This window comes from Nelumbo nucifera, chromosome 7 (genome assembly GCF_055504915.1).
Source record: "Nelumbo nucifera cultivar China Antique chromosome 7, China Antique-T2T, whole genome shotgun sequence".
NCBI lineage: Eukaryota > Viridiplantae > Streptophyta > Magnoliopsida > Proteales > Nelumbonaceae > Nelumbo > Nelumbo nucifera.
Genome location: NC_142655.1, coordinates 13384799 through 13412677, shown reverse-complemented (window position 1 = coordinate 13412677; position 27879 = coordinate 13384799). Strand labels below are relative to the sequence as shown.

The following is a 27879-nucleotide window of genomic DNA, read 5'->3' as shown; positions in this document are numbered from 1 at the left end:
TTCCTGCGTTCTAACTTAAGCGTTGGAGTACTCCCACCGGGTAAAATCCTCGGGAGTCCTTCCTTTCATCTTCTCAGGTGCCGCCGGTTGCCAGCGAGGAGCTAGTCAGCAGCCAGCTAGGAGTGCCCGGATCGTGCTGCACCATGAAGAATGTAGTATTAAATTGAATTTATCAAACCCGCTATTTTAAATTTATATAAAAAATGATTTGTTATTTTAGAAAATAATGGAATTGTTACTTTAGTAATTAAAAATTATGAATTTCATATGATATGTATCTTAGAAATTTTAATAATTTTGACATATTTTCAGTTAAGATTAAAAGTAAAAATATGATAATAATATATGTATCTTAGAAAAATCATGAATGTCATATGTTAATAATTTTGATACTATCAAACATTTCAAAATCTAATATTTAATTGACCTTTTTGTTAATGTTGAAAAATAATCGCTATAGTAATTAGAATATAATAATTGCATATGTTTTGTGTCTTGAACTTATAAAATTTAATATAATAATGGTTTTGTGCATGTTCTGTTTTGTAAAAACTATATAATATGAATCTTGGACTCTTGATTGATAGATTATCAACACAATCCTATGATATTTATGTATCTTGTTGTATTAGTAATATATTTCTTTATCATTAAAATATGCATTTTTATGTATTTGTACTTTGTTTATAGATATTTTGACTTTTAAATTTGTATATTGATGTATTTATGAAATTTGTATTATTTTCCTATGTATCCATGTATTTCCATATCTTTCGTTCGTATCAATGCATTTCCCACGCATATCTATATCTGAATCCGCATCCAAACTATCCCATATGATAGCCGATACCAATACTTTGATCATTGCTTCATTCTATGTTTTAACTAATAGAAAGAAAAAAAGAAATTTATTACAAATGATCAGAGAAAAAAAGTTGAAGAAAAGTACCGATAGTCATGCTTTTTTTAGGTTTTTTTTTTTTAATTTTATAATGACCGCATGGAGTTTTTAAATGCATCAAAAAATCTGTGCATCGGTGGGTGTATCCAAGTGGGTGCACCAGTGACCAGGACATATTTTCTCCAAAGAAACCTGAAAGCACCCACCTTATCTCCTTCCGGGAAGTTGCACAAGTAAGAAAATTGTGGGGCAAGATGGAAGTATTGCCAAACCTCGTCAAATCCACGAATGAGAGGGGGAGAGAGAGAGAGAGAGAGAGAGATTTAGATGTATTCTCTGCCCACCTTTTTTACATTCTTGCAAGTTGCAGCTTAGTAGGCCTTAGCCATGTCTCTCATAGTTCTGATACTGTTTTTACTCCATCGTCTGAAGTTTGTATCTTCAAATATTCACGATGAGTTCATGTTTAGCGGAGACAATTTGAGTGTGGACGGTACTGCAGAGATCGAATCCGACGGCCTTTTCAAACTGACAAACGCTACTGGTCGGCAAACAACAGGCCATGTCTTCTACTCCCTTCCTCTCCGATTTAAGAAACCGAACGGTAGTGTTCTCTCTTTCTCTACCTCTTTTATCTTTGCAATACTTCCTGATGACCAATATCACATTAGTGGGCATGGACTTGCCTTTGTCATTTCACCTTCAAAAGACCTCCCTGGAGTTTTACCCAGTCAATATCTTGGCCTATTCAATAACTCTAACATTGGTGATCCATCCAATCATATCGTTGCAGTGGAGGTGGACACCATCTTAAGCCGCGAGTTCAGTGATATCAACGACAACCATGTAGGAATTGATATCAATAGCTTAATATCCATTGAATCCGCTAAAGCAGGATATCACGCTGATGATAATGGTGGTGGGTTTATGAATTTAAGTCTAATAAGTGGAGATCCGTTGCAGATATGGGTGGAATATGACGGTGCTGAAAAGCAACTTAATGTAACACTGTATCCTCCCAACATACCCAGACCCCATCGTCCTCTCTTGTCCTTGAGACAAGATCTTTCCCCATTCATCTTGGATGATATGTATGTAGGTTTCTCATCATCTACTGGCTCCATTCGAGCAACTCATTATATATTGGCTTGGAGCTTTAAGATGAATGGGCAAGCTAAAGACTTCGACCTCTCACGCCTCCCTAAGTTCCCTCAAGGTCGACAGCAGGAAAATCCTACCAAAAAGAAAAAGAAGCCCAAGGTTTTGGCAATTTCTCTGTCCTCTGCTTCACTTGTGCTTCTGTTAGCAACCATATCGGTCATCGCCCTTATAACCGTGAAGTGGAAGAGAAGATACATGGAAGTACTGGAAGATTGGGAGGTCCAATATGGACCTCACAGATTCACATACAAGGATCTGTTTATTGCCACCAAAGGCTTCAAAGAGAGGAAGCTTCTCGGAAGGGGTGGTTTCGGTGGGGTCTATCGAGGAGTGCTACCCACCTCCAAAATCCATGTGGCCGTGAAGAGAGTTTCTCATGATTCAAGACAAGGCATGAGAGAGTTCGTCGCAGAAATTGCAACCATCGGCAGGCTCCGACACCCCAATCTAGTACGACTCCTGGGCTACTGCAGGCGTAAAGGAGAGCTGCTTTTGGTTTATGATTATATGCCCAAAGGCAGCCTCAACAAGTTCCTTTTCGATCAACCCAGGTTGACGCTTAGCTGGGCACAAAGATTTAAGATAATCAGGGATGTGGCTTCTGGGCTCCTTTATCTGCACCATCAATGGGTACAGGTGATCATTCACAGAGATATCAAGGCCAGCAACGTGTTAATAGACGGTGAAATGAATGGAAGATTGGGAGACTTTGGCCTTGCGAAATGGTGCGATCACGGAACTGATCCTCAAACTACAAACCTAGCAGGCACCCTGGGTTATATTGCACCTGAGCTTGCTAGAACGGGGAAAGCTACTACGAGGTCTGACTTGTTTGCATTTGGCTCGTTTTTGCTGGAGGTGGCTTGTGGCAGAAGACCAGTGGAGCCACGAGTAGAGCTAGAGAAGATAATTCTGGTGGACTGGGTCACAGATTGTTGGGGGAGGGAAGACATTCTGCAGACTTTGGATCCTAAGCTAGGGATGGAGTATGTTGTGGAGGAAGCCGAGTTGGTGTTGAAGCTTGGGTTGCTTTGCTCGCACCCTGTGGCCGCAGCTAGGCCGAGCATGCTAAGTGTTGTACGATATCTCAATGGCGATGCCCCGCTGCCGGAGGATTTCAATGCCAATGTTTTAGTTCAGGGGCGGAATGAGAATTCCAATGAAATAGCTACATCAAATCCTTCGTCCGAGAAGGGTTCTCGCCGGTCATTGACAATCACAGAGCAATTCATCTCTGTTGGTCGTTGATGTAGTTGGGTGTTGAAAAATGTTATTGCAGTTTTCCCAAATTTTTGCCACGTGGCAAAACATCACACATGTTTGTGTTCATTTAAATCAACGAAACATTCAAACTTTCATATTGCATTCCTTGCCCGGCATGACTTTGATGCCTTGACTCATCAATTGACTTTTCCAAGTCAAATTGACCCCAACCCAGATGGCCAGACCCAAGGCTAGGACAGTAGGACTTCATCCTTCAGCCACAGACCTCCTCTAACCTAAGGTAATTAATTCCCAATAGTAAAATGATTGGTTCAAGCTTTACCCCAAGCTAAATCATACCAACTTTTTCAACTAGCTATTTATTCGTATAAATATATTTATTAGTGTATTTATCCATATTTTTTATTTTTTAAATAAATAAGATAATAACTATTTTAATCATAAAAAAAACTGTTACTAAAAGAGACAATTTTGTTCCATTCAAGTATTGATAATTTTCCTTTGTGACCTGGAAATGGAACACGGGCCCTTTCTTTGGCCAAAAACTGTTGACTTAAAACTAGGGCTGTTCATAATAATGCCCAACCTGACCAAACCGACCAACCCGGACTGACCCAACCCAAGTCGGCCGGGTTTTCATCAGTACCGGTCGGTTTCGGGTTGGGCAAATATATAAACCGATATATCGGGTCGGTTTCAGTTTTCTTGTGTGAAAACCGAAACCAACCCGACCTGAACTGAACTAGTCTTCTATTAGTTCGGTAGTTCCTAGTTTGAGTAGTTTCCTACTTAACTATAACTAGTCTTCTATTAAAACTAGAAGGCCCATTAGGCAATTACAATTAGAATAGGCAATCTATCATAGTTTCTAACTTTCTATAATCTTTTATACCAAATAGGCAACCCATTAGGCAATTACAATTAGAATTCAATTAGGTGTCATTTTGTACAGAGCAAAACCGAAACCGACCCAATCCGACTCAAACCGACCAGGTCGGTTTGGCCTATCAGTGGGTCGGTTTCGGTTTCCACCTCAGGTAACCCGACCAGGTCGGGTCGGTTGGGAAAACCCCAATAAACCGACCCAACCCGACCCGTGAACACCCCTACTTAAAACCCACTGACATAGATGGTCGAACCATTAACCTGCATGACTCAGACAATAGTTTTTGACTTTTTTGTTTTAATTATTTTTTTAATTTGAAAAGGATCGTTCATTCGAACCAAATGATCAAACCTCTGACCTAAAAACCAATAGCCAAACAGTTCCGATTCTGGATATAAAAGTATTACACAAGGCGAATAAGGATCAGTTTTTGCTGGGCCAGGCTATGGCTACTAGAGGCCTTAATCCAAGCCAAAGTGATCAAGTGAAAGCTGTGTCCAACTTTTCCGAACCAGGCTCATCCCAAACCAGAAATCTAGGTTCAATCTTGCAAAAGATAGGGTTGTACCACCCTGAACCTCTATTGAATTGGGTACGCACAAGTTGCAACCCTAGCTGACACTTCACGCCTTATTTATTAAAGAAATTTAAGCTTCATTTATATCAGAAAAAGAAGGGGAATTCTCAGATCAGAGGCGATGCCAAGGTGGCTGAACCATTGGGTTGAACCCAACATTTCCAACTGTAACACTTCACACCTTCAAGTCAATATCTTTTGGCACCCTGGCCCACCTAGGATTAATACCAACAGGTTTGCTAGGTAATCAAATCGTTTATAGAGGAAAAACTATTGACTATCTACATTTGACAGCCTGTTCTCTGCAGAGTTCTCCCTGCAAGACACGTTAGCCCATACAAAACTGGAGGTACACAGTTATACGGGCGAATGTGTCACATGGAGAGAGAGCTTGTAGACATCACAAAGCTGTCGAAGTTTTCTCATTCATGGAAGCTCCCTGGACAACCTAGAAATCTCTTACATGGAAAAGCTAACGGATGATTCTTTTGTAGTGATGGGGATTGAAGTCTCTATTCTATCCTGACTCCGATTATGTATATGGTAAATATTATTTATGTTATATATATGGTATTATATTATTATTTATATATTTTATATTATTTGTATAAATTAAAATATATTTAAAATATTATTTGTATTTTAAAATTTTATTTATTTGAAGTAAATTAAATTTTCAAAAAATTTCAGAGATTTGGGTCATGGGATTTGGGTCTCATGGGATAGAAGACAACTTTTATCTCCGGCAGGGATTGAGGACGGGGATGGGAATTAATTTTAGAATCAGAATCGGGGAAAAAAAAATATGACCCCCGTTGCAATTCCTACTCTTTTGACCACGCTAATGGATCGGATGACTCTAGCAGATGCTAATCGATTGAGCTCTCCCTCTCCCAAAGCCTTGTACAGATTTCCCTACCTTTCCCTTCCTTCCCACCTTTTCTTTCAAATCAAATACAGCCCAAGGGTGATTGATCAAGTATTACTTACCATACGAAGTCTGAAACCTTAACTACTTGATCAGTGTCTCTGGTCAATAGCAAACGAATAGAATCACACTAGGACCAATACCCCGTTAGTTGCCTATACACAACCACCTTCACATACCATTTTTATTCACTGATATATCCCTTATCTTGCATGCTTGCCAAGACTGGTTTTGTGAATTGAGAATTTCCCTTTCAGAAAATAATTCAAGGATAACGGAACACCATTAAAGGAGAGTAGTACTTGCACAAACATATCTATATCGTTCTCATGTTTAAAGATTTCAGCTCATTGGATTTTCAGAACTTTTTGTCATTCTACCTCTGATTTTCACTTCTATAAGTTTAACAGTAACAGCCACCAAAAAACGAATCCATCACTCTAATAAAATAAGAAAGATTGCTTGAAAAACCCAAGATCAATGGAGCAATGGACCAACTAACTTAGCAGCAAACCAACAGGGATGAAATGTAAGAAATAAGTGGTATAATACATGCATTATGGGTACAAATAATTCATCCCAAGGTCCCGTATACATTCAATGTTAATTTTCCTGCAACTCTCAAGAGGTCACTGCACATAAGAATTAGAATATAAAATTCAATCTATCGATATGACAATTTGATCCTTCTCATTAAAATAAAGAAGATCATCTTCTACTCTGACTTGCGTAGATGTTGCAGTTGCAAAAACAAGTATTTTATGCAACACACGATGACCTGGTCCAGCCTTGCTCCATCAAAATGAGATTAAGACGAATCATCAGTTTCTCCACTTCATCTTCCTCCAGGTTTCTTGATGCATTGGAAGATTGCTTTTGTATGCAAGAATTCTGCAATAACAAAAATGGAATTTCTTTTACGCTAGAGTTAAAAGTTCCTCCACATTTCGAGTATCCAAATTAGGTGCAGATATTTTACCCTTAAGGATTGATACAACTTGAGGTAATGCAGAGATTCCTGATAAAACCCACAGTGATAAAGAAGAACACTGTAATCTCTTAATTCATTGGAACCAGACTCCAGTAGAATAAGACGCTCACAGGCTGTAAAACAGGAAAACAAATACCAACATTAGACCTGGTGCAAAAGATTACGAAAACTAGATTTTCTGTGTATCAAAATGATGATAGGAATGTCAAAGATGATGAATTATATTTTTAAACATATTTTGAAAGAAGTGATGACATATTAGATGATAACAGACCACTAGACCAGTGCCCATGCTATGGACATCGAAAAATAATACATTATATTGCTAAACTTGGTACTGATTGCTTTCGTCATAATCAGGATCCATATCATGAGAGTTTGGAAAACATTTTAGTGCAGGCTGCCAACCAGATGCACCCTCCTCTGCCCTCCCTTATCCAGGCTTGGGACTGGCAGTGTAAGACAAGCTCACACTGGCGGAGTTCGTACTGATTGCTTTCCGTTTCGAAAATATTCTCACAAGAGTGGAGAGTTGATCTTGAATTTAAAATAACTAATGAAGCTCAAGTTGGGGTTGATCCTTAATGGAGGGATTCATAAAGAATGCCTGCTTCAAAATTGACTCATCAAAATCTATTTCATACTTGCACATATGCTTCAGAGAAATCAATGAAGGGAGAGATATTAGGATCCTCTTATCAGACCATTTAGGGTTATCTACCTCAGACTAAAATTTTAGAGTTGATCCTTTTATCCCATGAATGGATATGATGAGCTGAAGTTCCTTAGAGGAGATGGTAATTGCTTTAAAACCATGGGTTGGAATATCAAATCTCGGTGAACAGAAGCCACAATCTTGGCTCCAGAGCCACAGTTCATCAGTTTCCTGGATAGAGAAGTTAGAAGATAGAGTTTTGAAAGTCTGGTACAACAGACCATGTACATAGACTTGTATGTCTAACTGCAAATTTTGCTAGACAATGGGCTTCTTGGTTACATAGTTACATATATGCAAGCCAAATATAACCACAAAAGAGGAGAAGCACTGAAGAAGAATTATCAGCTTCTTGTGTTTATTCCGAAACTATGATTCTGTACATTTCATTTTTAATATCATATGGTTGGCTGTTTTTTTTCCACTGCCTGACACCCCCATAGGGGTGGATACTCTTTCAAGTGAACATTACAACATCACATCAACAGCTCTTTTCTTGCAGATATGATAATAGCGGGATTCAAAAGCACACCACCGCTGGGACAATTCATCCTTACAACACAATCATAGGTTGAAAAATGACCAGAACAAAACTCAAAACTCAACGAGGATTTCATTTTAATTTTAGCTAGCCAAAGTCTCCAACCAAATTACCAATCAGCCAAGCAGGTGACTCCACTAACATTACATGATATGGATAGCCACCAATGTACAAATATGTATCTGTATATGCATAAACTAAATTTCCATATTATCAATAGCGTGAACTGGATTTCACTCAACTATTTATTAGGAAAGAAGATGATGTAGTCCATACCTGACAATGCACAGCGCATATCTCCATTCCAGACTCCATATTCGGCCTTATGTTTAATAGCTTTAGCTGATGCAATCTCAATGCCACCACTTCTAATGTAAAATAGATGACACAAAGAAAGAACCAGGCATAGAAATAAAGGATGTCAATGTACTATGAGAAGAAGTTTACAACAAGCTTTCATACAAAGAACAATGAGGTACAAATCAAATTATTGCAAGAGTTGAATGACCTTTGTTCCAGAATGCTTGGTCTACCAATGCAGTTAGCTGCATGGGCTGCTCTTAAAAACAGACTCATGGTATGATCATACTTGAATGGCCAAAAAGCTTCCTTCAGATTTCTCAAGACCTGCATGTATATAATGCTAGTACTACCATAAATTGTAACAAAACAATACTTCTGGTAAAGATGATTCTAAACATAATACAGAATGAGACTGAGGCAAGGATATTCAATTCGGAAGTGAAAATTTAACCCCACTTCAAACACAACATTTAGCACTTGACAGCTCATTTGCAAACTTTTGATGTCTAATTGAGTTGTTGTAACTTTGTTACCTAGACATTTCAGTCTAGGAGTTTCAACTCATCTGACACATCAGTTTTGTACTAAAATTAAGTAATTTTGTGGCTTAAGTATAAAAGGGGGCAAAGATCACATAAAATTCAACGTGTAATTCATCAAGATAGAATTTTGCAGCAAGTCTTATTGTCTAAAACTTCTTTATTTTTCTGATCATTAACTCCGTCTGTGTAATGACTAAACATGAAGAATATAGTAGCAGAAGAATCAATTTCTGCACAGACAATCAACATTCAAATATTGAATATAATTACTAATGATAGAGAACAAGGCAAACTGACAACAGAACAGATTTCACAAATCAAAACCTACCTCCGCTAGGAGTGACTGTGAAGTCATTATATGTGATTGGTCAGCCACCTTGCTTTTTTGTTTCTGATAGCCTCTAGGAAGACTAACAAGATCATGAGGGAAGTAAATCTCTACATCGAAGTTCAAAAGGTCCCACATGCGTACCATTTTTAAGATTTCTGAGTAGATGAGCGAAAGCATAACAACAGAACCTGAACGATGTGTCAAAACCTGTCAACAACATCAATACATCAATAAAGTATTGAAGAGAATGCTACAAATATCAATATATATATATATATGCATTATTTAATAGTAGGCTAAAACAAAATGACAAGTGGAGAGGCATACTGAATCAAGATATAAAGCTTGTGTCTCTGATTGGTTCCTGGCAGTGGCTCTCCGGAAACCCTGATACAATTGAACCACAAATAAGGAACGAAGACAATTGTAACATGGGTAACACCAGAGAAATTTCCGAGTGCAGAAGTATGTTATATGAGGTTTTATTTTCTTTAAATTCTCTTTGAAAATAGACAAAACAAGCTCAATTTTAGCCCAGTGAACTGAGAGAGGATAAATTGAAACTGATGGAAATCATGAGTGCACTGTCTGTGAAACAAAGAAAAAGAAATCCAGAAATTTGTATATCTACACATTAAATGGGCCCTTGACAGATGAAATTTGGGTTCCTACAATTTAACCACAAATAAACACAGCTTTAACTCATCTGGCTACCTACTTTTATTCAACAATGAACTCGAATGACATATCTTAAAAGTTTAAACCATTACTAGCATGTCAGTGCTATTAGCTAAGAAATAATTTGTTCTGAAAGGTCATAAAAACAAGTTAAATATTTTACATGAAAATGCACTTTTCCGCTTTTGGTTCCTGAAAATCCACATCAGATGCTGTAAAAGTACTCTGTTTTGGGATGCACATTTTGGGCTCAAGTGAAGAATATTTGCTCATCCACTTGATATTCATTTTGGGTAAATACCAATCTCTTGATTGCACCCAAGCATGAACTGGCAACTGATGCTTTTACTTCATTATGTACACATCATTGTTAGTATAAGAAGACCCCTGTGCTCCAGTAGTCATAACAATCCAAGATATCAAACCAGAAAGGGGATGAATTGAACCACCCGGTTCATTCTGTAAGCCAACCAATTAATTAACCAAATAATTGCAATGATGTATATACCAACATAACATTTAAGCAGGTCTAGCCCCAAACTCCTGCGGTCTCACTAATGACCCTTCAACACCAAATGAGAAAAACCAGCATCCAGCTTTAATACAAATCCAATGGTCATGCTAAAGGGAAGATGGTTCATAGGTTTATGGTTCAACCAGCAGGTTTGGACTGGAATTATGCTTTTCATAATTTATTGGTTAAGTTCTACTTCAAACTATATTTAAATAGCAGAAAGAATAAAAGAAACAAAAGACAAAGAAATTAACCTTTATGGATAATTAGGGAAGAAAACATGAAGAAAGGAGAAGCAAGGAAGCTGATATACTCATATACCATGTAGCCATACAAGTATCTCTCCAGGCTGCCAAGAAAATCCTCAGGAGACGATCTGAAGGAAGAACTGCAGCGAGACAAGCAGCCCATTGAGACATCATCCAACCTATCAACGAACTCGTCGACCGGGAATGCCTCTGAAGATTGAGATACGAGGTTATGATCTTCGGCAGCAATGTGGAGGGCCGTTGTCCCCAAGTCAACTCCTCTGTCAATGCAAATGCTAGTCTCCCTCTCCAAACTCGACAACCGACTAATCTGAGAGCAGAAACTGTCTCTCGCCGCCTGCAGAATGGTCGCCGTCCGGGAAATGGATTAAGTGAATAAAAGAAAGGAAATGAAGGCATAGATTGAGACAGAAGAAGGAAATCTCACCCGGGCATGGTGGGTGTCGAACCCAGAAGCGTCGAGGGCGTCGTGGAGGACGAACTGGTGGTCTTGGGTGAGGTTCTGGCTCTGGCATCGGAAGATGAGGCAAGGTGGAGACGATGACGGAAATGGAAGGTGCTTTGGGAAGTTGGAGCGAGAGGAAGGGGGTGAAGTGGTGAGAGGGGAGGATGTTGCTGCAGTCCATGGAGTCAGAGAACTCATGGCCACCATGTTTCGACGACGGAGAGGAGAAGAGGTGGGTTCTGGATTGTGAGAAAATTTCAGTCTGTCAGAGAGACAAAGCAGAGTCGTACTCTTTTGTGCAATGGGTATTGGTGGATAGATTTCTGGAAATGGATGTATAAGAACAGGGGAGACAAATTTGTGCAGAGTTCAGTGGTTGGAGATATTTTTGTTCATCTTCTCCACCCTGTTTTGTTGTTTTGCATGTAATTTGTACCGTAGTAGGAAAAGATCTAGGACTGTCTGTCAGACTGTTATGTGTGGAATTTTTTGCAGATACCAGATAAACGTGTGGATATCTTTCGAAAATAAATAAATATACGTGTGGATATGACGGTAAATGGGTCGGGTTGGTTTTGCGTCTAAGACCTGACCTGGTCCCATACCGAAAATAACACACGATTTTAATTCTTTCATTTACGTGAATAAAATTTTAGTCGGCATTTGGATGCGATATAAATCAAAGTAAGGTTTTGTAGGCTTTTGTAAAGAGGGTGTAATTATTATTCACGTAAAATTTTATATTGATTCAGTTTTGCATGGGTTTACATGGAGTGGAGTTTTACGTGAACAATCGATGTAAAATTTCATCAACTTTAAAGTTTTACATCGATAATTGATGTAAAATCTATATTGATTTTATTGATGTAAAACTTTATACTCTTCCACCCATCATTATTTTAAAAAAGCAACGATCATTTTCATGGTTCAGTGTTTTACATTGATTTCAAATATAGCCTTACTAAAACACTCATATATAGTTTACAATACTTCATTGGCCTATTGTTAAGAACTATTTATAAAATGGTCATATGTAGGGGTGGCCACGAGTCGAGCACTTCACGAGCTATTCGAGCTTGGCTCGTGAAAAGCTTGACTCGGCTTAGTTTCAACCGAGTTCGAGCTCAAGCCCATATTACAAGTTCGATTAACAAACAAGCCGAGCTCAAGCCTAATAGAACTCAGATCATGAGGCTCGCGAGCCAGCTCGAATATAGTTTATATATATATAATAAAAATATTATAATTCTTATTTTTTTAAATATTAAATAAAAAAATATTTTTATATATAATTTTTAATTTTTATAAAATATTTTTCTCAAATCGAGCTTGAGCTGAGCCGAGCTCAAGCTCAAGGTTTTAGCTTGAACTAAGCTCGAGCCTTCTACTTCCTAGGCGAGTCGAGCTTGAGCCTCATAGCCTCATACTATTCATCTCGGCTCAGCTTGAATCCACCCCGAGTCACATGACCATCCAAACGGACTAAAACACTGACTTCCTTCTTTGAATATAAAACTAAACTAACTAAATGAGGTGGTTGCCAACACTTTAACAAATGCAAGAACAATTTTTCCATTTTTTCTTTTTTACATCTCGGCTCAGTTATGTGTTTGTTTGTTTTTTTTGAAAAATATTCTCTCAGACCATGCCTTACAAATCAAGAATGGTGTGGTATGAGAAAATGCCTTTTTCGAGCAGTGTTTGGAACAATGTCATTTCCAGCATAAGCATGTTATTTTCTCAAATTTTCTATTTACTACCATTGTTGTTACTGCCACATATACATTTTTCAATGCCATATTAGCATACCATTACTAGCAACAGTAGAGAAAACCAGGAAGGTGTGGTCTGAGAAATGCTAAGGAAATGGCATCCATGCTAAACACCTATTTAGTGTTTTCTTGCTTTTCTACTATTGTTCATTGAAAAACATCTATGTAGCAGCAACAACAATGGTACCAAATAGAAAAAAGAAAATGTTTTCTGAGAAAACAGCATACCAATGGAGCACCGTTTTTTCAAAGAATGCCTCTCAAGAAATGCCATTGGTTCTAAACACCGCCCCAAGTAAAGTCAGTTGCAGACTATAGGGGATATTTTAGTAAAATACAAACTATAAGATAGGTTTTAATAAATCTGTAAAATTACGGAGGTGTTTTAGAAAATGACTTCGATTTCTCTTGATGTGCTAGTAAATTAGTAAAAGATTGGCTTGTTGGGTTTAATCCAATAAGACTCAATTGTAGTTGTCTAGTTGGCAGTTAGCTTGTAAGTTGTAATTTGACAATAAATCTACTAAATATTATATCTATTTTATTTTTTCTTAAGGCCTGGCCCAACCCTAAGATTGGTCTTGAATACCGGCCTTACGACCCTTACCAACCTAAGGTCAAAGCTTGATGAGTTTGAGTTGGACGTCCCAATTAGACCTGTTTATGGGCAAGGCCAGGGTAGGGCTTTGCATTTTTATCAACAGAAAATGTTTAGGCCCGAGCCTAAGCCTGACCTGACCTTCAGGCCTAGATCTTGAGCCCGAGTTCAGCCCTTATATAAGGCTTGAAGTTCGAAGCCCAATCTATACATAAAATATCCTATTTTTGGTGTAATTTAATAAACTAATATTATATTAATTTGGTAATAATTTAATAATTTAATACATTAATTCATGTTTTTTGAATAGTAAATTAATATTTGATAATAATTTAATAAATAAATATATTATATATTATATATAAATAATGTATATTTAAACAGGTTTACGTGGGTTGATTGCCTTAAAGTTGTCTTGCTCATTATTTTCGCTTCTACCTTTCATTTGGATTTTACTAGTTGGGACCTGTGCGATTCAAAGGGTTTGTCAAATATATTTAAGGTAATAGTCTTCTTATGACATTCCTAATTAGGTCAAGCCAACCCAAGTTGGTTATTTTTTCTTTTTTCTTTTCCTTTTTTTTTTTGGATACAAGAGGGAAATGCTCTAAGATAAGCAAGGGGTAAAGCAACCCCAAGGATCATGGGTGGAGCCAGGGCGACCCAGGGGAACCCTAATCCCCACTTACACTATACCTCTCCATGTAAATTTTCCCTCTCACCCTACTTTCATCCAATGATTAGTCCCTCAAAGCCCCACCCCCATCCATGTTTATTCTCCCATCCCCATCCATTTAATTAGGTTTTGGCACCCGTAAAAAATTTTGGCTCCTCCCCTACCAAAGATCATTGAGCTTAGCTCTTTTAATGGAAAATTGGTCACATTTTTTGTTTAGTTACCAATTATCTCATTATTTTGTAAAATATAGTTGATTTTGGCCAATGGACCTTTGATCTAGATTGTATAATCATTGAACTTTCTAAAGTGCACAACCATTCATAAACTAATAACTATTTTTTCATAATTTGAATATTTTGCTATATTTATGATGAGTATCATGGTTTTCGAACTGTCGTTGACCTTGATGGTTGTACCATTTGGCCAAAAACCGTTGAGACAACTGGTTCTATTTCACCCTTAATCTATATCTTGGCCAAAATGGTTAGACTGCTAACTTGGACAATTAAGTTGTCAATCTGTTTGACCCAGACAATAGTTTTTGGCCATTTTTCTTTTAATTATTTTTAAATTTTTATTTTTAAAATTGAAATGGGTCATCCGTTCAAACCAAATGGTCGAACTGTTAACCTAAAAACCAGTGGCCAAAGCAGTTCCAGCTCCTACTTAGTTTTAAAAACATGGATGAATATCGTATGTGGATCCATTTCGAACCCAATGATTGAACCTCTAACTCAAAACCCAAAGGCAAAAATGATTTCATTTTCATTTTGACTTTTAAAACATTGGGTTAAGGTTAACTTCATTAATTAGGTTATATAAGTTAATTAGGGTAACATAATTTAAAGTTGATTAATTATGTTACTTAATTTAAGTTCATTTAAAATTAGGATAATTATGTTAATTTAATTAGGTAACTAAACCTATTTATATTTAACAACCTCTTCGGTTTCGAGGAAATCAGATTTGGTCTACACAAAACCATCCTCACACTATCCTCATAGCCTCGTGTATTGCAAATATCTCTTCATGAATAAAAAGATTCAAATATGGAGATGTTATCAATACACGGATGGAAAAGGTTGTGCTTGTGAGGACAATTCTATGAGGACTGAATTTGCCCTTGGTTTCAAGACCCCTCTAGACCGAATAGTGTGTTTGCAATTGAAGTTTTGTTATGGGTTGAAATAGGCCCCACGGGCCTCTTATCGGATCCTTTCCTTCTAGAGGTTGGGTTTATTTATTTGCAATTTAGGTGGTGTTTGGTGGTGTGGATGCACCACAATATATTACGTTTAGAAATGCACAACACCAAAATCTATTGTTCGGTTACACTATGGTGTAGATCGAACCACACTATATTATGGGTCGGTCTACACGACAGGTCAAAATATCGTCCATGATTATTTCTCGTGGGCATGTCAACGCTACCATGGACATTTATTTCCAACTTGATCCTGTACTTTGTATTACTCTGTGACTCCTCTATAGAGGGGGCACTGGGATGGAAGGGGTCTACTGCAACAAGTGCTTTTCACCCACCATCTCCACACAGGACTCTGGATGGTGAAAAGATGGCCTCTGTCAAGGGAAGCAATTATAGTTCAAAGCAGAGGTGGGATGTTCTTGATATTGATGACAGGTCACTAATACGACACTGATGAAACAAATGCCAATATCTTCTAGCTTTCTTTTCGAGGAATCTTCCATTGAAGTGAGTTCAAGAAGGGCAGAGAGACTCGAGCTAGACTTGAATAGTGTTGATGAAAATGAAGATGCCCCATCATCAAATTGGAGGATGGATGAAAAACCCCCTTATCATCACCGTAATGGCAATCAAAGCTTGTCTCCTTCCTCTGCTTCATCATCAAGACAACCTTCAATGAGGAATATAGACTTGAATGACAGCTTTTCTATCTTTGATGATTCTCATGATCGACATGTTGAGATGAAATCAACTTCCTAAGGCATGAATGGTCCTGCCATCTCTATCATGGGTACAAAAGTGGAGGTTAATAAAATGAGTTTTTACCTCCAACTCGGTCGTTCTTGCCAAATGGGCAGGTTGCTGAATATGTAATAGGAATCAATTCAGCAAGCTTAGATAGTGGCATTGTAGCATATCCAGTGATGACATATACACCCACACCTCTGGTGTTTAGTTACAGTGGCTTCACATGGGGCCTTCTATATCTCTTTCACCATTTATGTATGGACCTGGCTTTGTTCCATACATGGTAGCCCCTGTGGTTCCATAGATAGTGGGATCTCCAGCCCCAACCCCTCTTACTCCCAACCATCATTCATTATGAGCATGCCTGGCTCTCCATCAGGGTTGAATGGTGTTGGGTCATCACATCCAAGCCTTGATTTGAATTCAGGTTTAACAATGGCCAAAGGTGAGAACAGGGAATTGGGGGTCTCCCAGTAACTATTTATTCAGGAGAAAAAGTAGATTTGCTAAGGAACAGATAAAGCTTGCATCATGGTCATTAAGTTCGAGAATGGTAGTGAGGCAAAAGGAACTTGATGGTGGGTGGGACTCATATCCAGGTGGTAACAAACAACAACGACCATGGAATTAGAGTTTTTCTTTTGATTATTATTTTTATTAATATGAATAATTGTTTTTATCAATTACTCATTGTCCATTCTTTAGTATGTGCATTCTTGCACATTCATCCTTATCTACATAGATGACACTATTGTAATTGGAGTTGAAGTCAGCCCCCCACAATGTCCCACAGCACATCCCCAGTGTATTGGAAACATCTCCCAATGATAGGTACCAAAAATGATGAGGCATTATCAGGAGATGTTCTCAATACACAATGGGGATGTGTTGTGGGAAATTGTGGGGGGGGCTAATTTGAACTCTTGTAATTGGTTCTTATGAATCCTACATCATTGATTTACTCCACCATATGGTTCGCTAAGGACCTAGTAATGCAGTGTGACAGCATTGGTGCCACCTAATTTAGCCATATTGCCATTATGTGGATTACTTTTCTCCTTATTAAACTAGGTGTCTCTTCTTATTCACCTTGGTGATGTTGTGTGACAGCATTAGTGCCACCTACCTCAATGCCAACTCCATTTTTCATTCACGCTTTACACATATTGAGTTGGGCATCCATTTTATCCACGATCTATAGTTGCCATAAGTTGTAATTGCAATTTTTGTCTTTCAAGGATCAACTAGATAATGTTATGACCAAGCCATTGGGCTCTCACTTTTCTTCTCTATATGGCAATCTGTGTGGCCTATCCTCGTTCTATGGGGGATGTTAAGGCACACATACAAAGGGGGTGGGGGTGGGGGGTCGGGTTTTGCTCTACCATGCCTTAGTCATTACTACATGCAAATCTTTTCTTTTTTGAAACCTACCTAGAAATATATTATATTTTGTAATATATGTATGTGTGTGTGTCTATATATATATATATAGATAGATAGATAGATAGATAGATAGATAGATAGATAGATACACACACAAGTATTTGTATACGTGCTTTGCATATGACAAATTTGGTGAGGATGATAGTATATAATATATTTCCAAAATTTTTTTACATTTTTTTTATATTTCTACATCTATAAAAAGTATTCTTATCTATCATGTTTATTATGGTTCATTAACATAAAGATATGTCCAAATAAAATTCTTGCAAGGGTAACGAGAATTAATGAAATCCTTATTGTTCTTATTTATTATGGTTCATTAATAAAATTAATAATTTTTATCAATTACCTTCATCAGAATTTTATTTGAATTCTCTTTACCCTTGTAAGAATTAACTTCTATATGATAAATCCAACTTCAGCTCCTTCAACCGCTAAAACCTTACAATGAACTGCAATAAAAAGTATCACTTACTCTTACAGATATCTTGACATCCAATGATGTGGGCTTTAAGGTAATGGAAATGAAAAATTAACCCACCATATAGTGGGAATAAATAAGAGAAAACCATATGCTACCTTAATGATCAAGAACTAGACCAATGAAAATAGGTTTAAAATATTTTAAAAAATAAGAAAATAGTTTAACAAATAAATTGCTCATCCATTTGCAAGTTGGAAATCTCTTCGTTGTGGTTAATGTGACCCTACATTGGTTATTGAGAACATGTGATGTACTTTCAAGTTTCTTTTAATTTAAATAAATGAAAGGGTAATTGTTAAAACCTCTTGTAAAATTTTTAATCATTGCCGAACCCCCCCCCCCCCCCCCCCCCTAAAGTTTGGTAAAAGCAATGAACTTTTTGACATAGCTACAAGTAGACGCTCTATTAGAATCTTCTAACAAAAAGCACAAAAATATTGAAAATATTCATGTAATTACTTTTGACCAAAATATTTATTTTCCAAATTTTTCCTTCATATCAATCACTACCCCAATCCCTTCATATCAATTACTACCGAATTAATTACAAAGCCACATCCTTCATAAATGTTTAGATAGCATAGGTTTTGTTCTTATGTTGCTTGATTGACCATCTTTTGAGGGTTGGATTCCTTGTTTTTTTTGCATAAGCCCTTTTGTATTTTTTGCTCTCTCTCTCTCTCTCTCTCTCTCTCTTATTTTGGCAAAATTTCCTTTATTAGCAAAGAAAAAAAAGCTACTCACAACCTCTTTTTGTAATTAATTCGGTATATATAATCATTTTTTAAAACTAATTACTTGAGTATTACAAGCACCTTTAGGATAAATTCAGCATAAAGGCATGGCTTTTCACAAAAAGAAAAAAAAATCTTGTACCCTTATAATATTGAATAGTTTACCTAATATATTAATAATCTTTATCAAGTGTTTATTAAATATTAATTAAGGATTAGAAAATATGTCTTAACCCACAATCCCTTGTCATGAACAATATTTGTATTAGTTTTAAATGTGTATTTTATTTATATCATCAATAAAAACATTTATTCTTTGTCACACTTATTTTTCATTAACGTGGTTAGTTAATATAGGTTTTAATGAAAGAATGAGAGTTATACCATAAATATAAAACTTAATGAGAGGGAATTGAGTGAGAAGAAATAAGGTAGTTCAAATTACACTTTGTTCCCTCACAATAGAGGAATCAAATTCAAAAAGGATAAATTGCTAAAACCTCCCCTGAATTTTTTGGTCATTGTCGAAACCTCCCTTGAAGTTTGGAAATTGCAATCACTTCCCCTGAACTTTCTGACGCAATTGCAAGTAGACTTCTTTATTAGAATCCTCAAACAAGAGGCACAAAAATGTTGAAAATACCCATGCAGATACTTTTGACCAAAATGTTGATTTTCCAATTTTTTTCTTCACATCAATCACTACCCAAGCCTCTCCAGTCTCTCTTCTGAAATTGATTTATATTCCAAAATTTCCCTTCATATCAATCGCTCAAAGGTAAAACTACAATTTAAACTATATTTTCTTTGTTGTTTATAAAGTTTCTATCAAGGTTTTAAAAACCGACCCAGAATTAGTACTATTTTGGCCACCGATTTCCAAGTTGATAGTTTGATTGTTCAATTGAAACTGACAACCCATTCAAACTTAAAAAATAAAAAATAATTAAAATAATTAAGATAAAAAACATCCATTGAATGAGTCAAATGAGTTAACAATTCGACCAACCGGGTCAACGGGTTGCTGACCAAATGAATGGTTTTTGGTCAAGGACTAGGTTAAAGGTGAAACGAAACTAGTTGCCTTGATGGTTCCCAAACTTAACAATCCAATCATCTAAGTCAACAACAGTTCAAAAACACCTATTTGTATTATTTTCTGTAGAAATCAACCTTAGTAGTAACTACATAGGTATTTTGGACATTTTTGTACTTCTTATTAGAGGATTTTAACAGAGGGGGTCTACTTACAAATCTATCAGAAAGTTCAAGGGAGGTGATTGGAATTGCCAAATTTAAGGGGAGGTTTTCAACTAGGGGTGAGCATGGGTCGGTTCAGTTCAATTCCATGGCAGAACCTGGAACCTACCCTATAGGATGTGGTTCTAGGTTTTGGAACCAGAACATGCCCTATGAAGGTCGGTTCTGGCCTTGGTGGTTCCGGGGTCAGTTCTAGGGTTTACCCATGGAACTTGTTCTTTGTTTACTCTCACCCTTGAAAAAAAAAAACCATGTTTCTTAAAAAACTTGATTTTCAATAAATATGATATATATAGTTTAAAACTTATATTATCTTTTATTTATTAAATTGAGTAAGTTAACATGTAGATTATCACTATATGGTTCAAAACTTATAATTTGAATTTAAATTTTGTAAATATTACCTTTTAGATTACTTATAATACACGTTCAAATATTAACAAAAAAACAAATGATTAAATCACTTAAAGTAACTCAATGGTCAAGTGAGACTATGGCCTTTGTAACCATGAGTGCTTGGGTTCAAATCATTACATCTCCAAAAGTATTTTGGGGTTTAGATCAAGGCAAGTCCTATTCCAAAGTAGGTTCCACTAAGGTCGGTTCCACTAAGGCCAACCAAGGTCAATTTATCGGGTCAGTTCGAGCAAGGTAAACCCTAGGCCCCTGGAACCAACCTGGGTGGGGGTCGGTTCCAAGAATTTAGAACTAGACCCTACCTTGTAACAGACCAGGTAGGGCCAGTTCAAGGCCGGTTCAAGGTCGGGGCCCTTCGGTTCTAGGTAGAACATAACTATTTGCTCACCTTAATTTTCAACTACATTTAGGGTCCATTTGGTTTGCTAGAATAGGGGTTTGGAATCGGAATTGGAATGGGTTATTCCGATTCCAATTGTTTGGTTGGGCGGAATCGGAATCCCATTCCCATTCTTACTAGAATGGCATTCCCCTATTTGAGGGAATGGTCATTCCTTGCCCCTCCCTTGGGAATGAAATCACATTCCTGCTGATTTTAATTCCCATTTTCATTCCTGTCTGAACCAAACAGACTATGGGAATGGACCATTCTGATTCCGATTCCGATTCCGACTACGAACCAAACGGACCCTTAGAAAATTCAGGAGAAGTTTTAGAAATTTATCCATTAAAAAATGGGGGTATTCTAGTTAAGAATAGGATTCAATGAATGTTAATGGGAGTTTACAACTTAAATATAACACTTAATGAAAGGGATTTGAATAAAAAGAAAATTGATTGTTCAAATTACAGTTTTTCCTTAAAATGTCAAATTCAAAACACTAGTTAATATGAATGGTTTTGGATTTTAAATAAAAATAAGGGAAAATTCCTGATAGGTACTTTGTACTTTAGGCTGAGTGCCAATTTAGTACCCGAACTTTCAAAATGCGACAATTTAGTACCTATCGTTAACCAGCCGTTAAGTATTATGGTAAAAGACACAAATGCCCTTCAGGTATCATCTAATTTTCTTTACCATCCATCAGCAACAACTGTGTAAGAAATGCCCTTCCAGATTTTTCCATCGAAGACTGATGAGTGCTGAGATGCGTTTAACTCAAAGACTGATGACTCAATGTTTCTCATTGCCCTAAACTACTGTTCACCGCCACTGGTCATCCTCTTCAAGCTCTCGAACAGCGGCGGTGCATAGCGCTCCCCATGGCCATTATTCTTTCTTTTTTTCTCCTCTCTCTATGGGAACAGTTGTCGTTTTGCCATTTTATACCCACATGGTTCTGGCACCTAAAGCTGGTATTGATGGAGAAGTTAGCATGAACTTTGGAAACCTCTGCACTGTCAACTTTAAAGCCTTTCAGTCTAGCCTTCTCAATAAGCTCCCCTGCTGAAGCTCCCTTGCCAGGAGGATTTCTGAACACCGATCCAGTAGTTCGTTCCCGCACAGACTGAGACCATCGCCTCCTATAAATAAAACCATATCCCATTGGCATCTCTGAGGAGAACAATGAAGAATTTAAGAAGCAAATTTTGAAATCTTGTTACTTTCTCAGGTATGCTTGTTGACGCTCATTGGCTAATGCTGAAGGCAATAGACGAAATGTTACAGACACAATTGCTGCCAAATCTTGCATCGCTTGAAAGGGTGACATGCGGTACCCAAACGCGAGATCACTTCTGTACAAAATTTGATGCCTCCCATCCACTGTAATGATCTCAACTGTATCAATGGCATCGACATTTTCCTATATAATAAAGATATAAAAGATTATAGACCCTCACTGGTGTGGTCTCTTGACAAACAATTCCACGCAGGTCGGAGCAGGATTACCTGTCCATTGGCTCCAACGTCCATGTAAGCAGCTCCACCTATGGTTCCATCCTCTCTAGAAGTCAATCCGGTTCAGAATAACACAACCTTCAAACCCAGAATCATCGAAAATGACGATTATAAAAGGGATCCAGCGCTCACAACAATATCTGACATTTAGCCTATGGTCAGAACTATTGAGAGCTTGGACTCTATTTCAAGAAGATGAACAATGTGCTTATTTTTAAGGGTAATTTTAACATTTTTGAAAGTCTTAAATCGTACATGAGGTCACGTGATATACATAACTGACGGTTCCATAACGGTAGGTATTAAATTGTCGCATTTTGAAAGTTCGGGTATTAGATTGTCACGTTTTAAAGTTCAAGTACTAAATTGGCATTCAAGCTAAAGTACAAGGTACCTATCAAGAATTTTCCCAAAAAATAATTACTACATTTGCTGAAATAGAACTTACACTAATAGCTGCCATGCCAGCAAAATATATTATTTTTTGCTAAAATGGCAGCTACTTTTATTTTAGAAAACAAAACCATTCACATTGACAAAACACCAAATAGATAAAACAAAGGGTCATTTATTTAGAGACCTTCTGCTGCTTCACAATTTTATTAAAACCTACCCTCTATTTTTTAATGCAAGTACCTACCCTCTAGTTTGTGTATTACTACTCCATGCTTTATAATCAGATGCCCTCTTAAAACAAGTGGAAAATGTGAAATTGTATGGATCCAAGGTTATTTTTGGCAGATCTCATATCATGCGTACTTCTTGCTTATCAAACCAAGTTATAATTGGAAGATCTGGATCACATCCTCAAGAACTACCAATTTACGATACAAATTTGGAGCCTAATGGAAATCACTACCAGATTCCCCATGGAAAATAATGAATCCATCACCAATTGGTGGTATAGGGCCGAGGAAGAGTGAATACACCTAATTCAAAACAAGTTCTGGGAAAGAACTGCTTTTCCATGTTGGCACATAAGGCAATAAACCGAATCAAAACAATAGCCTCAATCCAGGGCAGTTAATAGAAAAAGCAGCAAGGGCTTTCCTGGAATACAATAGCTTTAACATGAAAACCTTGAATTTGGATTAGCTGAGTGCTTTAGCTGTTCACCGGACTGTGGAATTAATGATGAGGTTTTATGTCAGTAATAAATTCATGGCACTCTATATATTTAATACTGACATAAAACCTTATCATTGGTTACACAACTCGTTGAACAGCTAAAGCGTTCAACTAAACTTTGCTCGAAAACTTCAGAAAGTGAACATGCGAAACCAAGGGCATGGGTTAAATAGAACCTGTGTCAGGAAGTAACAATTAAAACCAATTGTGATGCCTCAAGAAGAAGCAATGTGATATGCTCGATTGGATGTATAGCCAGGGATCACGGAGGCAGAACCATTCGGGCATAAACAGGTCCAATTGGAGCCACCTCCATCAGCGCAGCCAAGTCTAGCCTCTCTGGAACCCCACAGGCAGGGGTGTTGTCAGGAAACTTTTTTAAGGGGGGCCAAAACTTAAATGAAGGTATGGATGGACCCATAAGGGGGGCCAAACATTGAGGTAGAGAGTGGGGGAGGAAAAAACTTACATAGAAAGTTGTAATATAGTTGAGATTTTCTGAACCACAGGGGGGACCATGGCTCCTTCCCTGCCCACAGGGTTGCAGTGCGCACAACTTTCTAGCAACAGGATTTGGATCGAAGGTGATTTCAAGCTAATCATTGACAGCCTCCTCAACAGCTCACCTCCCACCATAGAAGTTCTTGACAGTAGCCATTGAAAGAGTGCCTCAGCATCAGAGAAGATAGATCTCTCTGGATTGCGCACTCCCATACTTGAAGAGAGGGAAATCAAGCAGCAGATTGGTTAACTAAGCTAGTAGCTCCCACGAGTTCTCCTCAGAGTTACCTTGGAGAAACTAGGTATATTCTTGGAATAAAAACTGGGAAGTATGCCATTTCAGAACCTTCTGTTCATTTTAATTAAGAGATCATCTAACCATTTGTAGATGGAAATACAAATGATTATTCCTTATAAAAGATTGATCAAGTGAAGTGGTTGCAACCTATAAGGATTGTTTTAATAATACACAAACTAAAAGATAGTTTTCAATAAATATATCGAACTATAGGAGGAGTGTCTAAGTAAATAACCCTAAAATAAATAACATTTTGGGTAGATTCATCAATTGCTTATATCTATAATCAATAAACAATTATCTGTCATTTATCTCTAATTCATCACCACTGCAATATAATATACAGTTGCTAGGAGTTCATAGAACTTATTTTGGAAACAACATGGCATGTGCTTGTCACGGGTTACAGTGGTTTATGCGCATGAAATAGGATTCTGGACATACGACTGGCACGTGGAGACACGTGCTTTCTAATGTAAGCAAAGGCAAGGTAGAGGAATGATTAAAAATAACCTGAAATTCAAACATCACCTTGCACAATCAAGCTATGGAATTAAGTATTAAATGGTTATTCATTTCTAATCATGTTTTTTTATATGCATGGTTACAGTAATACAAGGTATTCTTTCCTCTATGTAGACTTTGTAATTAGGAATACAACTTAACCAAGTCCGAAATAGTTCAGATGGAGATGGGTCGGGTAGGGTCGGGTTAGGATTATGGTTAGGGGTTCAGCACTTCAGAAATAAAAGTAATAGTCACAAAATAATCTGACTGACTTTCACCCCTATTTGTATTATGGGCCAGCATATAAAATAATAGCCACAAGATAATGTAATTGTCCTGTATCTTCCCATGTACAGAAATAAAAGTAGTCTTTTTTAGCCACATATGAAGTGGGGCTATTTATCTGAAACTTGCCATGAGGAATGGGAGTTATGGGAATCTTGTATGAACATGATTCTGATCTTATTTTTGTCTAAACAGGTTGATCTCAATTAGCAAGATTTTAGGTTTCAGCTGAAATTTCATCCATTTTGGGCCCAATATCTGAAATAAAATTTCAAAAAATTTGGAATTTTGAGAGACTATTTTTTTCACATTTTTGAGAAAATTTTCTTTGGTTAATTATCATAACTGGAAAAAAAAAACCAAAATGCTAAGCCATGGGCCTTAGAAATATGGATTAATATTATTATATTTATATATGGTCTATGCTTCATAAGCTGGATGCTTTGCTTATTCGGCCAATTCAATCAGAAACTTCAAAAATTTTTTACACACTTCATAGATGGTTTAATTTTATCATAAATTAAACCAATACAGATGATAGTTTAACCAGGGTATGATATAGTACCCTTATCAATTAGTCACTTATTCTTATTATTCTGAAGTGTTTGATAAAATTTTGTTGATTAAGACTCCAAATTACTCTTTCATCATGACCCATATTTGATATAAAAAAAAGAGAGGCATTTTCGTCACTGCTTCAGTCTTAAGATACTAGTTTATTTGGACATATATATACAATTAAATGGGATTAGGGAGGAATGATTGACTGTTTTGATTTAACAAAAACACATTATCGTTTTCTTGATACACCAATTAAACCAATACAATAAAAGAAGTCAGATTTCTTTTATTTTTTTTAATACTTATTCTCTCCTGATCATCTCCACCATTAGAGCTAGAATGTGAATAGATTAGATGGTTGATCGGAGGCGGAGGCTATATATATATGCTCGTCTTGAGTCTTAATTTCCTGTCAAACTGTGATAACTCAAGCAGTTAGCCCGAAGTCCCAATCATGTTATCACTTTCTCCTCAGTTTTCAATCCTTGGGTGGCCATCAGAAGCTGATACAAGCCCTGAACAGAAGAGCTGGATGAGCGACAACCCTTTTGTGAATTGCAACTTCAGAGAAAAACAAGCTTCAGAATCATTCTTTCTCTTTACTTCGTCTCGACCAGAAGCTGAGTGCAATGAGTTCAAGTCTTGTGGAACAACTAGCAGGGATCCTGCAATGGTTAAGAAATTGAATCACAATGCTAGTGAACGTGACCGTCGGAAGAAAATGAACAGTCTCTACTCCTCCCTCCGCTCGCTTCTTCCAGAGACTGACCAAACGGTATTGACATAATTAACACTTCATTAATTTTTGGTTATGTTTATAGCTAGATGTGTAGTTGTAACGATTTTAATTGGGTCAACTGCGAATGCAGACGAAACAAAGCATTCCGGCCACTGTTTCTCGAGTACTGAAATACATTCCAGAGCTCCAGAAGAGAGTCGAGAGGCTGAAACAAAGGAAACAAGAGATATTATCAAGTATTACTAGACATAGAGATCACAACCATCAGGAGAAGAGAAGAAAAGCCACGGTTCAGACGTCTTCGCCTACTGTTTCGGCGAGTCGCGCCGGTGATGGGGAAATTGTGATTCAAATTTGTGCAGTTAAGGTCAAGAAAAGCCCACTCTCTGAGGTTTTGCTTCATTTGGAGCAAGAGGGTCTTCAGGTCTTGAATGCTTCAGCTTTTGCCACATTTGGGGAAACGGCCTTCTACAATCTTCATCTTCAGGTTCTACTTCTCTATTTTGTTCATCCCTTCTTTTTACCCATTTTTGCTTCTTCAGTCTTATTTTCAAACAAAATTTTTTGCTATTCTAGTTTTGTTCAAAATGGGAAAGAAAAATGAATGCAAAATATATTGCTAAGACTTCAGAGTGCAATTAGTTCGGATGCCCATGAACCCATCTGCACTATAATTGGATTGTTTCAACTATTTGATCAACCGACTTCTCCATATATTTTAGGGGTTAGCTCGAGAAGTTTCTCTTTGCTATTTATTTTTTTTTTTTTCCGAGAAAAGGCCCAAGGATGCAACTCTTCTAAACTCTTTGTTTCCTTTGTGGAATTTGGTCGAACAGGTGAGAGAAAGCCAAGGAGTGGAGTGTGAGGTATTGAGTCAGAAGCTAATGTCAATGTATCACAGCCGGGAAGAGTAGTTTTTTAATTTTGTATTTTGCTTTCACTGTATATATTTTAAAACAGGGGAGTGGTTGTAATCAAGCCAAAGTACTTATGGAAAAGACAAATAATGATCACCACTTTGAGGATCCAACAACATTTCATGTTTGGAATTTATAAATTGGAATAAATTCCAGTACTATCTAGGGAATATATGTTGATTATTTAATCAATGACTTCATTTTCAAAATCTAATTAGTTTTAATTTAATTATCTTTTCATGCTCATGCTAGGGCCTGAAAAGAACAGAATGACCAAAAAGGAGTCATGTAGCAAACCCATATAGTTGGGACAAAGGCTTAGATAATTATGATGATGAAGAATTAATCGTAACTTAATTAGTCATAAGGGATTTATAATGAATCTGTTAGTTCTCCCATAAAAAAATTATTAATATTCTTTTCTACGTAATATAAAAAAAATGATTCAACAAAGTGCAATAAGCAACGATTTAAGCATCCATAGTTTAGTAATGAATATAACAATAGAACGAAATGATAAAAACAGGATACATGTAGCCAACCCTGATATAGATGGGACAAGGTTTAGATGATGATGACGATGAAACTCAATAAAGCATAATCCTAATCATAAATTTAGAATCTGAATACACAATTAACATTTAGAAGTTGGGTTAGATTTAGGGTAAAAACCGGATTGGATTCAGATTG

The 27879-nt window shown here is 37.0% G+C and overlaps 3 protein-coding genes across 4 annotated transcripts; 2 read left to right on the top strand and 1 right to left on the bottom strand.

Annotated features, from left to right (window-relative positions):
• Positions 1-1193: 1193 nt before the first annotated feature.
• On the top strand, positions 1194-3521 carry LOC104611323 (L-type lectin-domain containing receptor kinase V.9-like). The gene has a single exon (XM_010278337.2). The coding sequence runs from the start codon at positions 1289-1291 to the stop codon at positions 3308-3310; it is 2022 nt and encodes a 673-aa protein (XP_010276639.2). The 5' UTR covers positions 1194-1288; the 3' UTR covers positions 3311-3521.
• Positions 3522-6205: 2684 nt separating this feature from the next.
• LOC104611322 (uncharacterized) lies at positions 6206-11463 on the bottom strand. 2 transcript variants are annotated; one of them, XM_010278336.3, is made up of 8 exons: positions 10989-11463; positions 10614-10898; positions 9428-9487; positions 9098-9307; positions 8433-8551; positions 8201-8289; positions 6657-6781; positions 6206-6568 (listed from the first exon to the last, which is right to left on the bottom strand). In XM_010278336.3, exons 1-8 carry the CDS (start codon positions 11211-11213, stop codon positions 6437-6439), a joined length of 1245 nt encoding a protein of 414 aa, XP_010276638.2. In that variant the 5' UTR covers positions 11214-11463; the 3' UTR covers positions 6206-6436. The 2 variants fall into 2 exon arrangements, with proteins under 2 accessions (XP_010276638.2, XP_010276637.2); XM_010278335.3 differs by having other exon boundaries at positions 8201-8292; positions 10989-11459.
• Positions 11464-25850: 14387 nt separating this feature from the next.
• Positions 25851-27294, top strand: LOC104611366 (transcription factor ORG2-like). The gene is made up of 3 exons (XM_088892363.1): positions 25851-26308; positions 26403-26759; positions 27109-27294. Exons 1-3 carry the CDS (start codon positions 25988-25990, stop codon positions 27184-27186), a joined length of 756 nt encoding a protein of 251 aa, XP_088748489.1. The 5' UTR covers positions 25851-25987; the 3' UTR covers positions 27187-27294.
• The last annotated feature ends 585 nt before the right edge of the window (positions 27295-27879 follow it).